Genomic DNA, 14,886 nt, shown 5'->3' on the forward strand with positions numbered 1-14,886 from the left:
AAAAAAATGACTGGTTTTTTTTTTTTTTTGAGATGGAGTTTTGCTCTTGTTGCCCAGGCTGGAGTGCAGTGGCACAATTTCAGTTCACTGCAACCTCTGCCTCCCGGGTTCAAGCAATTCTTCTGCCTCAGCCTCCCAAGTAGCTGGGATTACAGGCACCCGCCACCACACCTGGCTAATTTTGTATTTTTAGTAGAGACGGGGTTTCGCCATGTTGGCCAGGTTGACTTCGAACCCTTGACCTCAGGTGATCCACCCACCTCAGCCTCCAAAAGTGCTGGGATTACAGGCGTGAGCCACCACACCCGGCAAAAATGACTGTTCTTAACTACTCATTTCTTCTGTGGCTGGTGTCAGAAAGTCAGCTTAGCTCCAAGCAAGGTGTTTCTGCACAATCTAGACATACAGAGCCCTCTGGATCCCTGCAGGGCTGTGGGAGGAACCCTGGGCTTGGAGACAAAAGACCTGAGTCTTGCCCTGGCTCTGCCGCCAATCAGTTAGGTCACCTTTAATTTTTTTTTTTTTTTTTTTTTTGAGACAAAGTCTCACTCTGTCACCCAGGCTGGAGTGCAGTGGCATGATCTCAGCTCACTGCAACCTCTACTTGCTTGGTTCAAGCAATTCTTGTGCCTCAGCCTCCCGAGTAGCTGGGATTACAGGCACCTGTCACCATGCCTGGCTAATTTTTGTATTTTTAGTAAGACAGGGTTTCACCGTGTTGGTCAGACAGCGTTTCACTGTGTTGGTCAGACTGATCTCAAACTCCTGACCTCAGGTGATCCGCTGGCCTCAGCCTCCCAAAGTGCGGAGATTATAGGAATGAGCCATCATGCCTGGCTTTTTTTTTTTTTCTTTCTCAGTGATGCAGAGTAAGACAGTCTTATTCTGTCATGAGTAAGGCCATGCCTGGCTTTTTTTTTTTTTTTTTTTCTTTCTTTCTGCAGTGGTGCAGAGTAAGACAGTCTTACTCTGTCACCTATGCTGGAGTGCAGTGGCACAATCTCAGGTCACTGCAACCTCCGCCTCCCAGGTTCAAGCGATTCTTGTGTCTCGGCCTCCTAAGTAGCTGGGACTACAGATCTGCGCCATCATGCCCGCCTAATTTTTGTATTTTTAGTAGAGATGAGGTTTGACTGTGTTGATCAGGCTGGTCTCAAACTCCTGGCCTGAAGTGATCCACCCGCCTCGGCCACTTAAAGTGCTGGGATTACAGGTGTAAGTCACTGCACCAGGCCAGTTAGGTTACCATTTTTTTTTGAGACGGAGTCTTGCTCTGTCACCCGGGCTGGAGTGCAGTGGTGCAATCTCAGCTAACTGCAGCCTCCGCCTCCCGGGTTCCAGCGGTTCTCCTGCCTCAGCCTCCCAGGTAGCTGGGATTACAGGCATGTGTCACCACACCTGGCTAATTTTTGTATTTTTAGTAAGGACAGGGTTTCACCATGTTGGCCAGGCTAGTCTTGAACTCCTGACCTCAGGTGGTCCACCCGCCTTGGCTTCCCAAAGTGCTCAGATTACAGATGCGAGCCACTGCGCCTGGCCAGTTAGGTTACCTTTGAACCAAACACTAAGTACCCTTCAAGCCAGGAGCTGGACTGGGCATGGGTGCGTCTTACCCAGGCATCACCTCCTGGGCAGTAGGCCCTGTGTTCCTTGTCATGCAGATGAGGAGGGACTTTCCCCACCATTCAAACCAAGATGGCAGGCCTGAAAGCTTTTCCAGAGTCCCAGCCACCCCCAACAGCAAGAGCTATGTTCCTGAGCCACATGACTGGCTCTTCTGTGAACCAGAAACTCCAGGGAGAATTCCCTAGAAGCAAAGGTGCAGAAGAGAAGATGCATGGGTCAGGGATCCCATTATGGCTCTGCCACATCAAATGACCTTAACCCCTCCAGGCCACAGTGTCATTCCCTGTAATAATAGGGAGATTAGAAGGTGTTGCCTCAGCAGAAGAAGGTGTCACAGCGGATGACCCGTGAGAAAGCCAGGCATCCCAGGGAGATGCTCCTTGTCTCCTACTGGGGACAGTTATTTTCCTTTAATGTTGCTCATATCCCTTCTCTTCATGTTTAGGGACACGGCTGGTCAGGAACGGTTTCGGACGATCACAACGGCCTACTACAGGGGCGCAATGGTAGGGATTTTTTGTTTGTTTGTGTAAGTCAACATGGGAGCGTCACTGTGCATTGGTTACCGAAGCCTAGATGTTTCTGTGGAGCCTGTGCCCCAACTCCTCAGGGCTCCTTGGTCCCAAGTTAGTCTCAGGAAGAGGCTTGTGCCCCAGCCCACCCCCATGTACATACCTCGCCTTCTGGCTGCAGAGACAATGCAGGGTTTAAATAAAGTGGAAACAATTCTATGGGAATGAAGGAAGACACAGGAAGCCGGTTCTTCCAGGTGAGCTCAGTGCGGTTGGAGCCGGCATGCCCCAACTTTTAGGAGCGGTCACATGACTCCTATCTGTCTCTATGGAATTTGCTACCAAAAGCTTGAAGATATTCCAGGAACTGACCTGCCCTGGGTTGTCAGCTGTTATATCTGTCACCCAGGCCTGAGGCGGGATGACATGACGGGAAGACTCACTCATCATCCCTCAAAACATTTCTCAAGCACTTTCTCTGGGCCAGGCCTTAACTAGATGCAGAAGGTGGCCAGGGATGGGAGGAGGTCCTGTCTCGGGGCCCTGTGTGTACACGGCAGGGCATTCAGGGGTGGAGGGAGCAGGAGGTGGAGCCCCTGGACCTGGCCTAAGACCCTGGCTTGCCCACTGAGCTCCATCTCCTGACTTGGAAAATGGAACAGAGCATAGCACTGTGTCCCAGGCTGTGCTGAGGATAAATGGCCGTCTCTCCCCATTCCCAGGTCCCTCTGCTCCCTACTCTTTCCTTGGCACACCCCATCATTTAATTGCTCAGGCAACTGCCTGTTTCCTCGATGAGGGCGGCACCACATCACGGTCCCTGCCATCTGCCTGGCCTGGGGGAACCTGCTCAGTAAAGACTTGTGGAGGGTGGAGATGAATGGAGGCATTATGTATTTAGAGCATCCCACGCGGCATCTGAAACCTCGTGGAAACCCACTCGTGTGGGTTGCAGCCTTAGTGTGCCTCAGTAAAATTAATGTATTTCTTCCCACCCCCCCACCTCACAGTGCTCTGGTGGAGGGTGGGCAGGGGCCTGAGGGCACTGGGGTCTTGGGGAGCTTCAGCCTGTGGAGAAAGCTGTGTGACCTGGGGCCTGTCCCGATCTTCTCTGAGCCAAAATAGCCACCTTCCACCCTGCCCTGATGACCAAGCCCTCCCCTGCACCAGACAGTGGGTCCAGGTCTTAGCTCAGATTGTGTCATTGCATTTTGGCTGTGAACCCCTTTTCGCAGGCACCATTGTCATCCCTGTTTTATAACAAAGAACCTGAGGTTTGGCCCGGTGGCCTTCCCTGCTAAAGTTCACTCAGCAGGTAAATGGCTAGGCTGGGCTGGGCTGTTTGTCTCCAGCACCCACGTCCTTAACCAGCACCAAGATAACTGTGGCTTTCCATCCTCCTAGACCCAGGCTAACCTGAACAGATGCCACCACTGGCTGCATGTGGCTATTTGAATTTACCCAATTAACATTGAAAATCCAGCCAGGCACGGTGGCTGATGCCTGTAATCCCAGCACTTTGGGAGGCCGAGGCAGGTAGATCTCTTGAGGTCAGGAGTTGGAGACCAGCCTGGCCACATGATGTAATTCCATCTCTACTAAAAATACAAAAATTAGCCGGGTATGGTGGCAGGTGCCTGTAATCCCCGCTACTCAGGAGGGTGAGACAGGAGAATCGCTTAAACCCAGGAACCGGAGGTTGCGATGAGCTGAGGTTGCACCACTGCACTCCGGTCTGGGCAACAGAGCAAGAATCCGTCGCTTAATTACTTAATTAATTAATTAATTTAAAAAAAAAACATTGAAAATCCAGCTCCTCGGGTCAAAGCAGCTATGTTTCTTGTGCCCTAGTGCCTTGTGTAGCCAATAGCAGTCATATGGGACAGCGCCACCATTGCCGCTGTGTCCTCATCTCTGTCAGCATGCTCCTAGACCCTGGGGCCTCAAAATCCCAAGTTTGGGAAGCATTGGATGCCTAGAGACCCATTGTGAGGTTTGCCCAGACGGGGGCCTGGAACATAGTCACTTGGAGCCCTGAGGGCTGTTTCCAGGAAAACCTGGAATAGGATGGCTGGCTCAGTGTTTTCCAGGTGCTTCTGCTTGATTCTAAGAGAGAGCTCTACCCACTGCCCCACTAATGTCCAGGTTCTCTCCCCTCAGCTCCCTGAAATAGGTACAAATCCAGGAATTTGAGTCTTGGGCACATGTCACAACTTAGTGGTGAAGGCAGGAATCCTGGGCCTTCAGAGGGTCTGGTCCCTGGATGAAAGGCCCCATGCCCCTGGTCCCTGACCATGTCACAGTCACAGGGTGTGCCCACCGTGGCTGGGACATGGCAGACGTCATGGGCCACTGCAGCCTTGAGTTTCTTTGCCATGGTTGCGGCTGACTGTGAGGCCATTATTCATGTCCCCGAATTCCCAGAGGGATTCGGGGTTGCAGTGACTTTCCTGCACCATCTGTGTGGTTTTGTCCCACACTCTCGCACCCACACCTGTCTCACCATTACCACATGGCCTGTGTCCTTATTCTGCAAACTTGGATGGCCTCAGACAACTTGGCCAGCAGCAGAAGTCATCAGTGCCCTCGGAGGTGCCACAGATGCAGAGCTGGGCCTGGGGAGCAGGTACGAGGAGGAAGGAAGAAAGCCAGGCCTGGACGTGAGCAGGCCACATGCCTTGGAGCCCAGGATGCCCAGCAACCAAGGGGAACTTGTGATGGCACTGCAGGCTGGCCCACTGTGGGCACTTCACAAGGACATCGAGAACCACACACAGACCGTCAGAGGGTGGCTCCTGCATGTGGGTTCTGGGGCTGAAAAAGGCCCAGGGACGTTGCTGAGAGGATAGGTGTCATCAGTGCTTTTGGAGTTAGGCCCCCCAGGCTTGAATCTTAAAGGTCACTTATCTGTGCCTCAGTTTCCCCTTGCATTGCATGGGCATGTTTGCCCTTGTCCACAGCAGTGGTGAGGCTGTGGACCCAGGCTGAGGCGGGGCTGCCCCGAAGCTCTTTCAGGACCCAGGGGCTGTCTCCCAGTTGCTCACATCTAGGTTAGGGAACTGGAAGGGCCTCGGCGCTCCCGGCTCCATCTTCACACAGCTGGTTCCCTCTGTGGTGGGGTCACTGGAAGTTGCGTGGATGTCGGGTCAGGACTCCCTGGGCTCAGTTGTGCCTGAGAGGTGGCTCAGGCAGAGCGTGGGGCGAGCAAGGGGTGAAGAGGAGGCCGATTGCAGGGGAGGGTCAGTGTGAGGGGAGCACTGCTGGCAGCGGGCCTGTGGAGCAGCTCTCAGCATCAGGCTCCACCGCCCCGTGGGCCATGAGGGGAGCCAGCCGGGCTTGTCAGCGAGGGCGTGGCAGCGGCTGGCCTGTGAGGCAGAAGGGTCACTTCAATGGCCCAGGGGGCAGGACAAGACTGGTGCCAGAACCCAGCAGAAGGGCCACAGGGATGGAGAGGAGGGGGCTGGCTTCCAGGGCTCCACAGTGGTGGGGAGGGTGGCAGCTAATGGGCCTGGCTGTGTAGTGGGTGCTGGGCTCCCCACCACTGTTCTCTGGTGCCGCCGCGGCCTCCCTTCCAGAGCCTGCAGCCCATCAGGCACCTGTGTCTCCTCTCCCCGCTCAGGGCATCATGCTGGTGTACGACATCACCAACGAGAAGTCCTTCGACAACATCCGGAACTGGATTCGCAACATTGAGGAGGTGAGGCCCGCCAGCACCTCCCACTGTCCCTGCTTCAGTCCTTGTCCCAGAGCCCTCTGGTTTACCCATGAGAAGGCCAAGGTGCAGAGACACAGACAGGCCACTTGCCAACAGCCTCCTAGTCAGGGACACGGTGGGAGCAGGGACTGAGATGCAGGCAGCCGACCCCAGGGACCACACACTGGCCTGGCCCCATCCCAGAGCCCCTTGGATCCCACCCCTCCAGCTGGGCTGTTGGATCTGGCCAGTGTCATGGTCATAAGAGAAAGGATATCCAAGCTTGTGGTCACCATGAGTGTTGGGTGCTTTCTAGAGAAGGAAGGGTCTAGCACAGGTGTGACCCTTGTAGTTGGAGGGTGTGGTGAGCAGGCGTCAGTTGTACTTTGAGCTATATCGGAGCAGGGTGTGACCTGGTGCAAACGACCTGTGTTCAGACTTTGAACCATAGAGGGGTGAGAAGGAGGCCAACCCCTCCTCCCCTCCCAAAGCCAGCATCTTCATCTTCCTGCTCCCCAAAGAGCTGACCTCACCCCCAAAGCCTTCCCGGCTGCCGGCACCTGCAGCTTTTGATAACTAACCAGGTGGGGCTTCAGGTCTGAGGCACAGCCAGAGAACTTTTCCCATCTATAAAGCCACAGCAAAAGGGCGTATCACTGTCCACCCAGGACTCATGGACCTCCCAGGCCAGGCCGAGAGGCCACCCCATCATTTATGAGTCATTGCATTGGGCTCACCTCCCCAGTGAGCCTGAGAGGGCTGCGCCCCAGCTGGGGAAGCTGTCTTCATCTGTGGAGAGGGGAGCCTGGTCTTTGTGAAAGGTCTCTGTTTCTGGCCAGCGGGCAGGAGCCACCTTCTGGTTCATGGGAAGTAAGGCAGGGAGTGGCGCAGTACGTTCCAGAGACCAAGTCTGAGCTGGTGGAGGAAGACAGCAGTTTCCAGTGTCCCTGTCCTCCAGGAAGTGTGGTCCGCTCCATGGGGACCCAGGGCGGCTTGACGAAGGAGCCACCTTTGCGTATGAGGGCAGAGTTAGGGCAACACCACACAATGTGGTGAAGTGCCTGCGGCCACCTCAGGCACGGCCTGTTTCTGGAGCCCAAAAAGAGAGAGTTGAAATGTCAGGGCCAGGCGTGGTGGCTCACGCCTGTAATGCCAGCACTTTGGGAGGCCAAGGTGGGCGGATCACCTGAGGTCAGAAGTTCGAGACCAGCCTGGCTAACATGGTAAAACTCTGTCTCTGCTAAAAATAGAAAAAATTAGCCTGGAATGGTGGCAGATGCCTATAAGCTCAGCTATTCGGGAGGTTAAGGATCACTTGAACCTGGAGGCGGAGGTTGCAGTGAGCCAAGATCATGCCACTATACTCCAGCCTGGGAGACAGAACAAGACTCCATCTCAAAACAACAACAAAAAAATGTCAGAGCAGAAGGTCCCAGGACGACAGCTGGGGCCTCTTGCAGAGGAGCTGGGGAGGGAGGGAGGAAAGCAAAGGTCGGGGGTAAATATCTCAGCCTCACTCACCTCCCATAGGCTAGACCCGCCCAGCAGCCCGGGTGCGGGGGCCTGATTGATATAGCCATAGAAGCTGCCAGAAAGCATTTGAGAAAATGTATATTTGCTCAGAGTAGCAGCTAGAACTCTGGCCCCGGCCCTGGCATTGACTGTGACATGGGGCCAGCTGCTCGGCCTCTCTGAGCTTCAGCTTGTCCCTTATGCCAGGCTGTACCTAGCAGTCCTGACCCCACTGCTCTGATTTCTGGGGACAGGCTGTGTGTTGGCAAAGGCACCTAGCCTGTGTCATCCAGTCTGATCCCCCATCTGCCCCCTCCCTCTCAGCACGCCTCTGCAGACGTCGAAAAGATGATACTCGGAAACAAGTGTGATGTGAATGACAAGAGACAAGTTTCCAAGGAACGGGGAGAAAAGGTGGGCATGGTGGCACAAGGGGCAGAGGGCCTCGGGGTCTTGGGGTTCTTGTGCAGAGGCCTTCCCTGGTGCCTTCCCCTGTCCCTCTCTGCCCCAGGGGCTTGGGATAAGTTGGTCACCCCAGTGGGGCACGTGCCGTGGGATGGCAGAAGCACACACCCAGCCGGGGCTTCTTGGGTGCGCTCTGCGGGCAGCTCATCAAAACCTACCATGGTCCCACTCCAGGCTTTTAAGACCACAGGAGTGGGGAATGGAGCCATGGTTTGATCCCAGCAGGCCCCCGCCCCCCTCCCGTCTCAGCTGCCATCCCCAGCACTCCATGCCCTGCGCGGCACTGTGGAGGGGCATTCACAATGGGCTCCCCACTATAGAATCAAGTCACTGCCACAGCCCCAGTCCCGTTGCTGCTCCCTCTTGGCGCCAGCCCCGCCTTCAGCCCCTGTTTTGGGCAAGCTCAGATGCGCCCGGCAGCTGGTGAGCTCACGCGTGTGCCTCCCTCTCTCACAGCTGGCCCTCGACTATGGAATCAAGTTCATGGAGACCAGCGCGAAGGCCAACATCAACGTGGAAAATGTGAGTCCTGAGCCCTGCTGGGAGACATGGGGCCTGCAGGATCGGCTCCTTCAAGCTGAAGGGGGAGCTGGCGTCCTCCGAGGTGGTCCTGCCAGAGGGACCAGCCTCGGGCTCAGGGCTGCCAGTCAGTCCTCTGAGGGACATTTCCTGGGCAATGCCATGTGCCAGGCACAGGCAGCCCGTGGGAATGTGGTGCTATCAGCACGGGCAGGCCCCACACAGGGCACCTAGGATGCATCTCACGGGCTTCTGGGCAGCCCTGGAGAACAGGCACGATTTTACAGGTGAGGATGCTGAGGCTCAGAGAGACCCAGCCCTGTGTTTACACTCTCAGCTACACCACTTATTGTGGAGAGGTCCCGGTCAAAAGCCCAGACGCAGCAGGGAGCCCTGATGGGACCCGGGCCCATGCCGCCCTCCCCTCTCCACGGGGTGACCCCAGCCCTGCAGCTGACCCTGTGATGTTTCCCCATCCTAGTCATGTTTCCAAAGCAGATCTTCCATGTCACTCCTGACCTAAAGTCTCTGTGCTGACGTGAAGACAAAAGCTAGACTCCTCGCCTGGCACAGAAGGCCCTCCCTCGCCGGCTACAGCTGGTGTTTGCCACCCAGGACTCAGGCCTTGCCCACCCCCTCCTCCCTCCCAGGCTACCTGGGCTGCTCCCTTCTCCAATACTTCACTGCGTTCCCCTCCTGTGTGCCCCGTTTTCTGCCTGCCAGGTTCCCTTTTCTAGTCAGGGCCCAGCCCAGGGGGCCCCTCCCCAAGAACACCTTCAGCCTCCCCTGGGCCTTCCTCTGCACCCCAAGCCGCTCTCCTCTCCAGAACCTCCCACGTCATGGGGATGTATGTTGGGATTAGCCTCCCGCTGTCTCTGTGTGTCCCCTCCTCAAGACTGTGACAGCAGCTCAAGCCTTGGCTGTGCTGGGAGATTAACCTGCTCCCGCTCCCAGCCCTGCCAGGCAAGGACTCCGAGTGAAGCTTGTTTGGCCACAGAGCTGCTTGCCTTTTTCCCTGACCATTAGAAGGGAGGCCAGAGGCCGGGCGCGGTGGCTCAACCCTGTAATCCCAGCACTTTGGGAGGCCGAGGCGGGTGGATCACGAGGTCAGGAGATCGAGACCATCCTGGCTAACATGGTGAAACCCCGTCTCTACTAAAAAAATACAAAAAACTAGCCGGGCGTGGTGGCGGGCGCCTGTAGTCCCAGCTACTCGGAGGCTGAGGCAGGAGAATGGCGTAAACCCGGGAGGCGGAGCTTGCAGTGAGCCGAGATCGCGCCACTGCACTCCAGCCTGGGTGACACAGCGAGACTCCGTCTCAAAAAAAAAAAAAAAAAAAAAGAAGGGAGGCCAGAGCTGACAGAACCTAGGAGTCAGAGACGAAGAACTGGGCACTCCTTCTAGATTCTTCTGGATCGATCGGTTAACTGCTGGGTGCCTTTGGACAAGTCACTTGTCCTCTCTGAGCCTCAGTTTCCTCTCTGGCCAACTGAGTGTCGCCCCATCTCATAGGGCTTAGGGGAGGTGGCACATGGGTAAGTCCTGTCAATGCTAAGGTGCTCTGCAGAAGTGAGAGTTGGCATCGGAGAGTTGGCATCAGAGAGTAAGGGTGGTTGGGAGGCAGAAGGAGCCGGGGAAGGACAGGAGCTGGGGCCGGACAGGCCAGCTGAACCCACTGCCAGAGGCGGGCATCAAAGGGCCAAATGGGAGGCCCACGCCTGGGAAGCTGTCCTGCCACATCTGCTGTACACAGGCGGCTAAGGACTCGGGGTCCTGCCATCCCGAGGACTCACAGTGTGCTTATTCCACAGGCATTTTTCACTCTCGCCAGAGACATCAAAGCAAAAATGGACAAAAAATTGGTGAGTGTGTGTCCTTCCCAGATCCCCGAGTAGATCTCTGGGATCCAGCCATTGTCGTTAGCAGCAGTGACATGACGCGCCCTAGATCCTGCTTTTTAGGGCCCAGCCAGACCCCATGGGACATTGCTGGGAAAGGGGGAAGTTTGCAGGTGTGGCTGGGACATCAGCACCAGGCAGTGCCGGCCTGGGGACACTACCCAAGCAGACAAGGCCATGCCCAGTGAGTCCCCAGGCTAGCAGGGGGCACACAGCCCTTTGCATTCCACTTAAGATGAGGGCCAGAAAGACAACACGGTGTGCAAGGACAGAGAGCCACGCCTCGGAGAAAAGCTTCCTAGGTCACTTGGGCAGGGCCAGGGCTAGTGTCTGATAACTAGTGGCTCACCGTCTTCATAAGCATGGCAGATCGAGAACCTGCCTCCGCCCCACCCCAGCCCCAGATGCTACAAGTTGTGACAGCTCTGTGACCTTCATTGTGTCCCAGGGTTCTCTGAGGCCTCCAGGGAAGTCTGCGTGAATCCCTCCCCATCCACCCTCTCATTCGTTTCTTGCTTTTTTATGATTACCATGCTAGTGATTTCCTAGTCCACTGCGCTCAGTATCAATGGCGCTTTCTTGACGGAATCAAATCACTTCCCCGTACTTTGGGGGCATTTAGTGCCTAAACACCATCGCGACCCTTCTTCCCTCACCCTGATGCCAGCAACTGCCCTTTCCCGGCCATGTTACATTGGTTGTCCAATCGAGGAGCACACAGCACTCTATTTGTGGGTTAAGTCTCGTCACTCAAGAATGCACGTAAAATACAAAATGCCATTCAAGTAGTTTACATCTGATGTAAGCAAATCTGTTTTATAATTCTAAGATGTGGTGAGTTGAACAATGAGGCACGCGATTGATTTAATAGCAGCTCTTTGGCCATTAAATCAAAATGGGAAACAGCTCATGGAAACCAATGCACTGACCAACAACAGTTTGGGATTTTCTTGTAATTTTTTTCTTCAGTATAGCGGTCAAGGTTTGATTCTTTTTTCTTTTTTTATTAGTTAAAAAAGTGATTTTTTTTTTTTTTTTAAGAGTCTCACTCTGCCACCTAGGCTGGAGTGCAATGGCACCATCACAGCTCACCACAGCCTTCAACTCCTGGGCTCAAGAAATCGTCCCACCTCGGTCTCCCAAGTAGCTGGGGCTATAAGCACGTGCCACCATGCCTGGCTAATGTTTTTTCTTTTTGTTTTTTTGAGATAGAGTCTCGCTGTGTTGCCTAGGCTAGAGTGCAATGGTGCAATCCCTGCTCACTGCAACGTCTGCCTCCCAAGTTCAAGCAATTCTTCTGACTCAACCTTCTGAGTACTTGGGATTACAGGCACATGCCACCATGCCCGGCTAATTTTTGTATTTTTAGTAGAGATGAGGCTTCCCCATGTTGATCAGGCTGGTCTTGAACTCCTGACCTCAGTGATCCGCCTGCCTCGGCCTCCCAGAGTGTTGGGATTACAGGCATGAGCCACCCCGCCTGGCCATTTTTTTTCTTTTTTTTTTTTTTTTTTTTTTTTTTGAGACGGAGTCTCGCTCTGTCACCCAGGCTGGAATGCAGTGGCCGGATCTCAGCTCACTGCAAGCTCCGCCTCCGGGTTTACGCCATTCTCCTGCCTCAGCCTCCCGAGAGCTGGGACTACAGGCGCCCGCCACCTCGCCCGGCTAGTTTTTTGTATTTTTAGTAGAGACGGGGTTTCACCGTATTAGCCAGGATGGTCTCGATCTCCTGACCTCGTGATCCGCCCGTCTCGGCCTCCCAAAGTGCTGGGATTACAGGCTTGAGCCACCGCGCCCGGCCATTTTTTTTCTTTTTTAAGAGGCAGGATCTCACTTGTTACCCAGGCTGGTCTCAAACTCCTGGGCTCAAGCAGTTCTTCTGCCTCGGCCTCCCAAAGTGCTGGGAAGGGTATGATGGGGTGGGTGGATAAGTGAGAGACTGATTGGAAGGGGTGGTAGATAGCAGATGGAAAATAGATCTGTTTTTGAAAAACAAATTATCAGTTGTAAGAGAATTGGATAGATGGGTAGATTATGGATGGATGGTTGGTTGAAAGGGGATAAATCAATGGTTGATTTGTTGGAAGGAGATGGTTGGATAGATAGATGATTGGTTTGTTGGTTAGTTGGAAGGGGATGGATGAATGGTTGGTTGGAAGGAGGTGGTTGCTTGGAAGGGGATGGATGGATGGTTGATTGGTTGGAAGGGGTGGTTAGAAGGAGATGGTTAGTTGGAAGAGGGTGGATGGGGGAAGGAGATGGATGGGTGGATGGATGGTTGGAAAGGGATGGATGGATGGTTGGTTGGTTGGTTGGTTGGTTGGAAGGGGATGGATGGTTGGAAGGAGATGGGTGGTTGGAAAGGGATGAATAAGTGGATGGTTCTTGGAAGGGATGGATGGTTGGTGGATTAGTTTGTTGGTTGGAAGCAGGTGGATAGATGGAAGGGAATGGGTGAGTGGATGGATGGATGGTTGAAAGGGTATAGATGGATGGTTGATTGGTTAGTTGGATGGTTGGAAGGGGACAGCTGGATGGACTGGAAGATGATGGATGGATGGTTTGATGGCTGGTTGGTTGGTTGGATGGTTGGAATGGGAATGGATGGATGACCTGGCAGATGATGTTTGGATGGTTGGATGGCTGGTTGGTTGGTTGGATGGTTGGAATGGGAATGGATGGATGACCTGGCAGATGATGGATGGATGGTTGGATGGCTGGTTGGATGGTTGGATGGTTGGAATGGGAACGGATGGATGACCTGGCAGATGATGCAGGGATGGTTGGATGGTTGGTTTCGTTGGTTTGGTTGGTTGGTTGGATGGATGGTTGGATGGATGGTTAGATGGATGGTTGCTTGATTGTGAGACATAGCGCTGCTCAGTGATAACCTCGGAAAACCTCTTGTGATTTCAGGAAGGCAACAGCCCCCAGGGGAGCAACCAGGGAGTCAAAATCACACCGGACCAGCAGAAGAGGAGCAGCTTTTTCCGATGTGTTCTTCTGTGAGGAACACCGCCTTACTCTGAGCCTCGCTCGGCCCAGCTGACTGTGCCTGTTCTGAGTGAGCCCCTCACTCAGCCGGGGCCCTCCCACCTCCAATGCCCCACCCACGCCGTGGCCACCGGGCCCCGCGGCCAGCAAAATGCAATTGAGAAATTGTTTATTTTAGTAACTGTCTGATCTTTTTCAACTTTGGAGATGGAATAAGTTAAAAATTTGCTATTTTTCCTGTAACGTCTGCTGAATGGGCCCACCCACACATTGTACATCCAGAGAGAGAGAGGGAGTCAAGGTGCGACTGTCGACCGTAGCCAGTGTCAGGCCTCTGCCTCTGGGCCTTTGCTTTGTGGCCTCACTGCAACACAAAGCTCCACCAGGAGGCTCGTTCACATCCCCCACCATGGAAGCGAGGTCCCAGGAGGTCAGCGGTGGTTCCAGGAGCAACAGGTCCCAAACCCTGAGCAAGGCAACCGATCGCCAGGCCCGGGAAGCATCACCCAGGAGATCTGGCGCCCACTTCCACCTCTTCTCTGTTTTGGACAAGTGACAACCCATTTTGCCCCCTCACTCTTCTTTGTTAACTGTTAAACCAAAGGAAAGCACAAATGAAGGAAATCCTGTGTAAAGCGTTGAGAAGGAAAGAAGCCTGGAGCAGCCTCTCCGGTCCACAACCAGGGCTTAGGTCCGCAGGCCCATCTGCGGTCCCCAGCGAGCATCAAAGGGATGCTGTGTGTGCTACAAGTGACCCCGAAAACACAACCACAGCCGTCACATGGGCCTCCTGAAGTCGGGGCACCCTCCTCTCAGCACCAAAATGGCCCCCCACTCCTTTGTGTCCTCCCACTGTCTCCACGTCGGACGTTCTTTCTAGCTGAGATTTTTATTTTTGCAGATCTGTAGTGCCATGAAGGGATTCAGTCTTTGACTTCCAGTGGCAGACCTGGGTGATCGGGAACAAGCGTGTCTACCCCCGGCTGGACATGGCCAAGACACAAGGCATTCCACGGCGGCAGGCTGACCGCACAGCAGTCTGGATTGATTTTCAGCCGTCATCATTGGGTTCTGTTTTGACAGCTTTGCTGTCCCGTAGAGACTGCGGCTGGGACCAGGTCAGCCCAGCCAGAGGGGTGTCACCGGGAGCCTTTTCTTTTTTTCTTTCTTTTTTTTTTTCCTCCTTAAGCTGCTGTCGATCCAAACCATTGGCATCATCATTTCTTTTGAATTAAAACCAACATATCAGCAATAGTCTGCTCTCCCTGGGAATCTCTAACATGCTCTGTTTACATCGATAAATGCACTTAAGGAAAACAAACAAAGCTCATCTTAAAGTCCAAGGATTTTTATGTCCACATTTTCCCTGTAGGCCACACGGACATGACCAGGTGCTGGGGGTGGGTCTGGACAAGATGGTAGAGCCCATGGGTTACCCCATCGAGCGGCCACCTCAGAGGAGATGCCACCTGTCATCAAAAGACTAAATTGGGAAAAGAAGCCTCCTGGCTTGGTGCAGTGGCTCACACCTGTCATCCCAGCACTCTGGGAGGCTAAGGCGGGCAGATCACTTGAGCTCAGGAGTTCGAGACCAGCCTGGCCAACATGGTGAAACCCCATCTCTACTAAAAATACAAAATAAAATAAATTAGCCAGGCATGGTGC

The 14,886-nt window shown here is 54.2% G+C and overlaps 1 protein-coding gene across 3 annotated transcripts in view; it reads left to right on the top strand.

Annotated features, from left to right (window-relative positions):
* Nucleotides 1–14,564, top strand: part of RAB8A (RAB8A, member RAS oncogene family) — a 23,863-nt gene extending 9,299 nt beyond the window's left edge. The window contains exons 3-8 of one of the 3 annotated variants that reach the window (XM_025368796.1): nucleotides 2,072–2,132; nucleotides 5,758–5,835; nucleotides 7,669–7,758; nucleotides 8,266–8,331; nucleotides 10,141–10,191; nucleotides 13,144–14,564. In XM_025368796.1, the coding sequence (XP_025224581.1) occupies nucleotides 2,072–2,132; nucleotides 5,758–5,835; nucleotides 7,669–7,758; nucleotides 8,266–8,331; nucleotides 10,141–10,191; nucleotides 13,144–13,236 (439 nt within the window). In that variant the 3' untranslated portion in view covers nucleotides 13,237–14,564. The remainder of the gene's footprint in view (nucleotides 1–2,071; nucleotides 2,133–5,757; nucleotides 5,836–7,668; nucleotides 7,759–8,265; nucleotides 8,332–10,140; nucleotides 10,192–13,143) is intronic. The other 2 variants (XM_025368795.1, XM_025368797.1) reach the window with 2 other exon arrangements.
* The last annotated feature ends 322 nt before the right edge of the window (nucleotides 14,565–14,886 follow it).

Source organism: Theropithecus gelada, chromosome 19 (assembly GCF_003255815.1).
Source record: "Theropithecus gelada isolate Dixy chromosome 19, Tgel_1.0, whole genome shotgun sequence".
In the NCBI taxonomy this organism is placed as follows: Eukaryota; Metazoa; Chordata; class Mammalia; order Primates; family Cercopithecidae; genus Theropithecus; species Theropithecus gelada.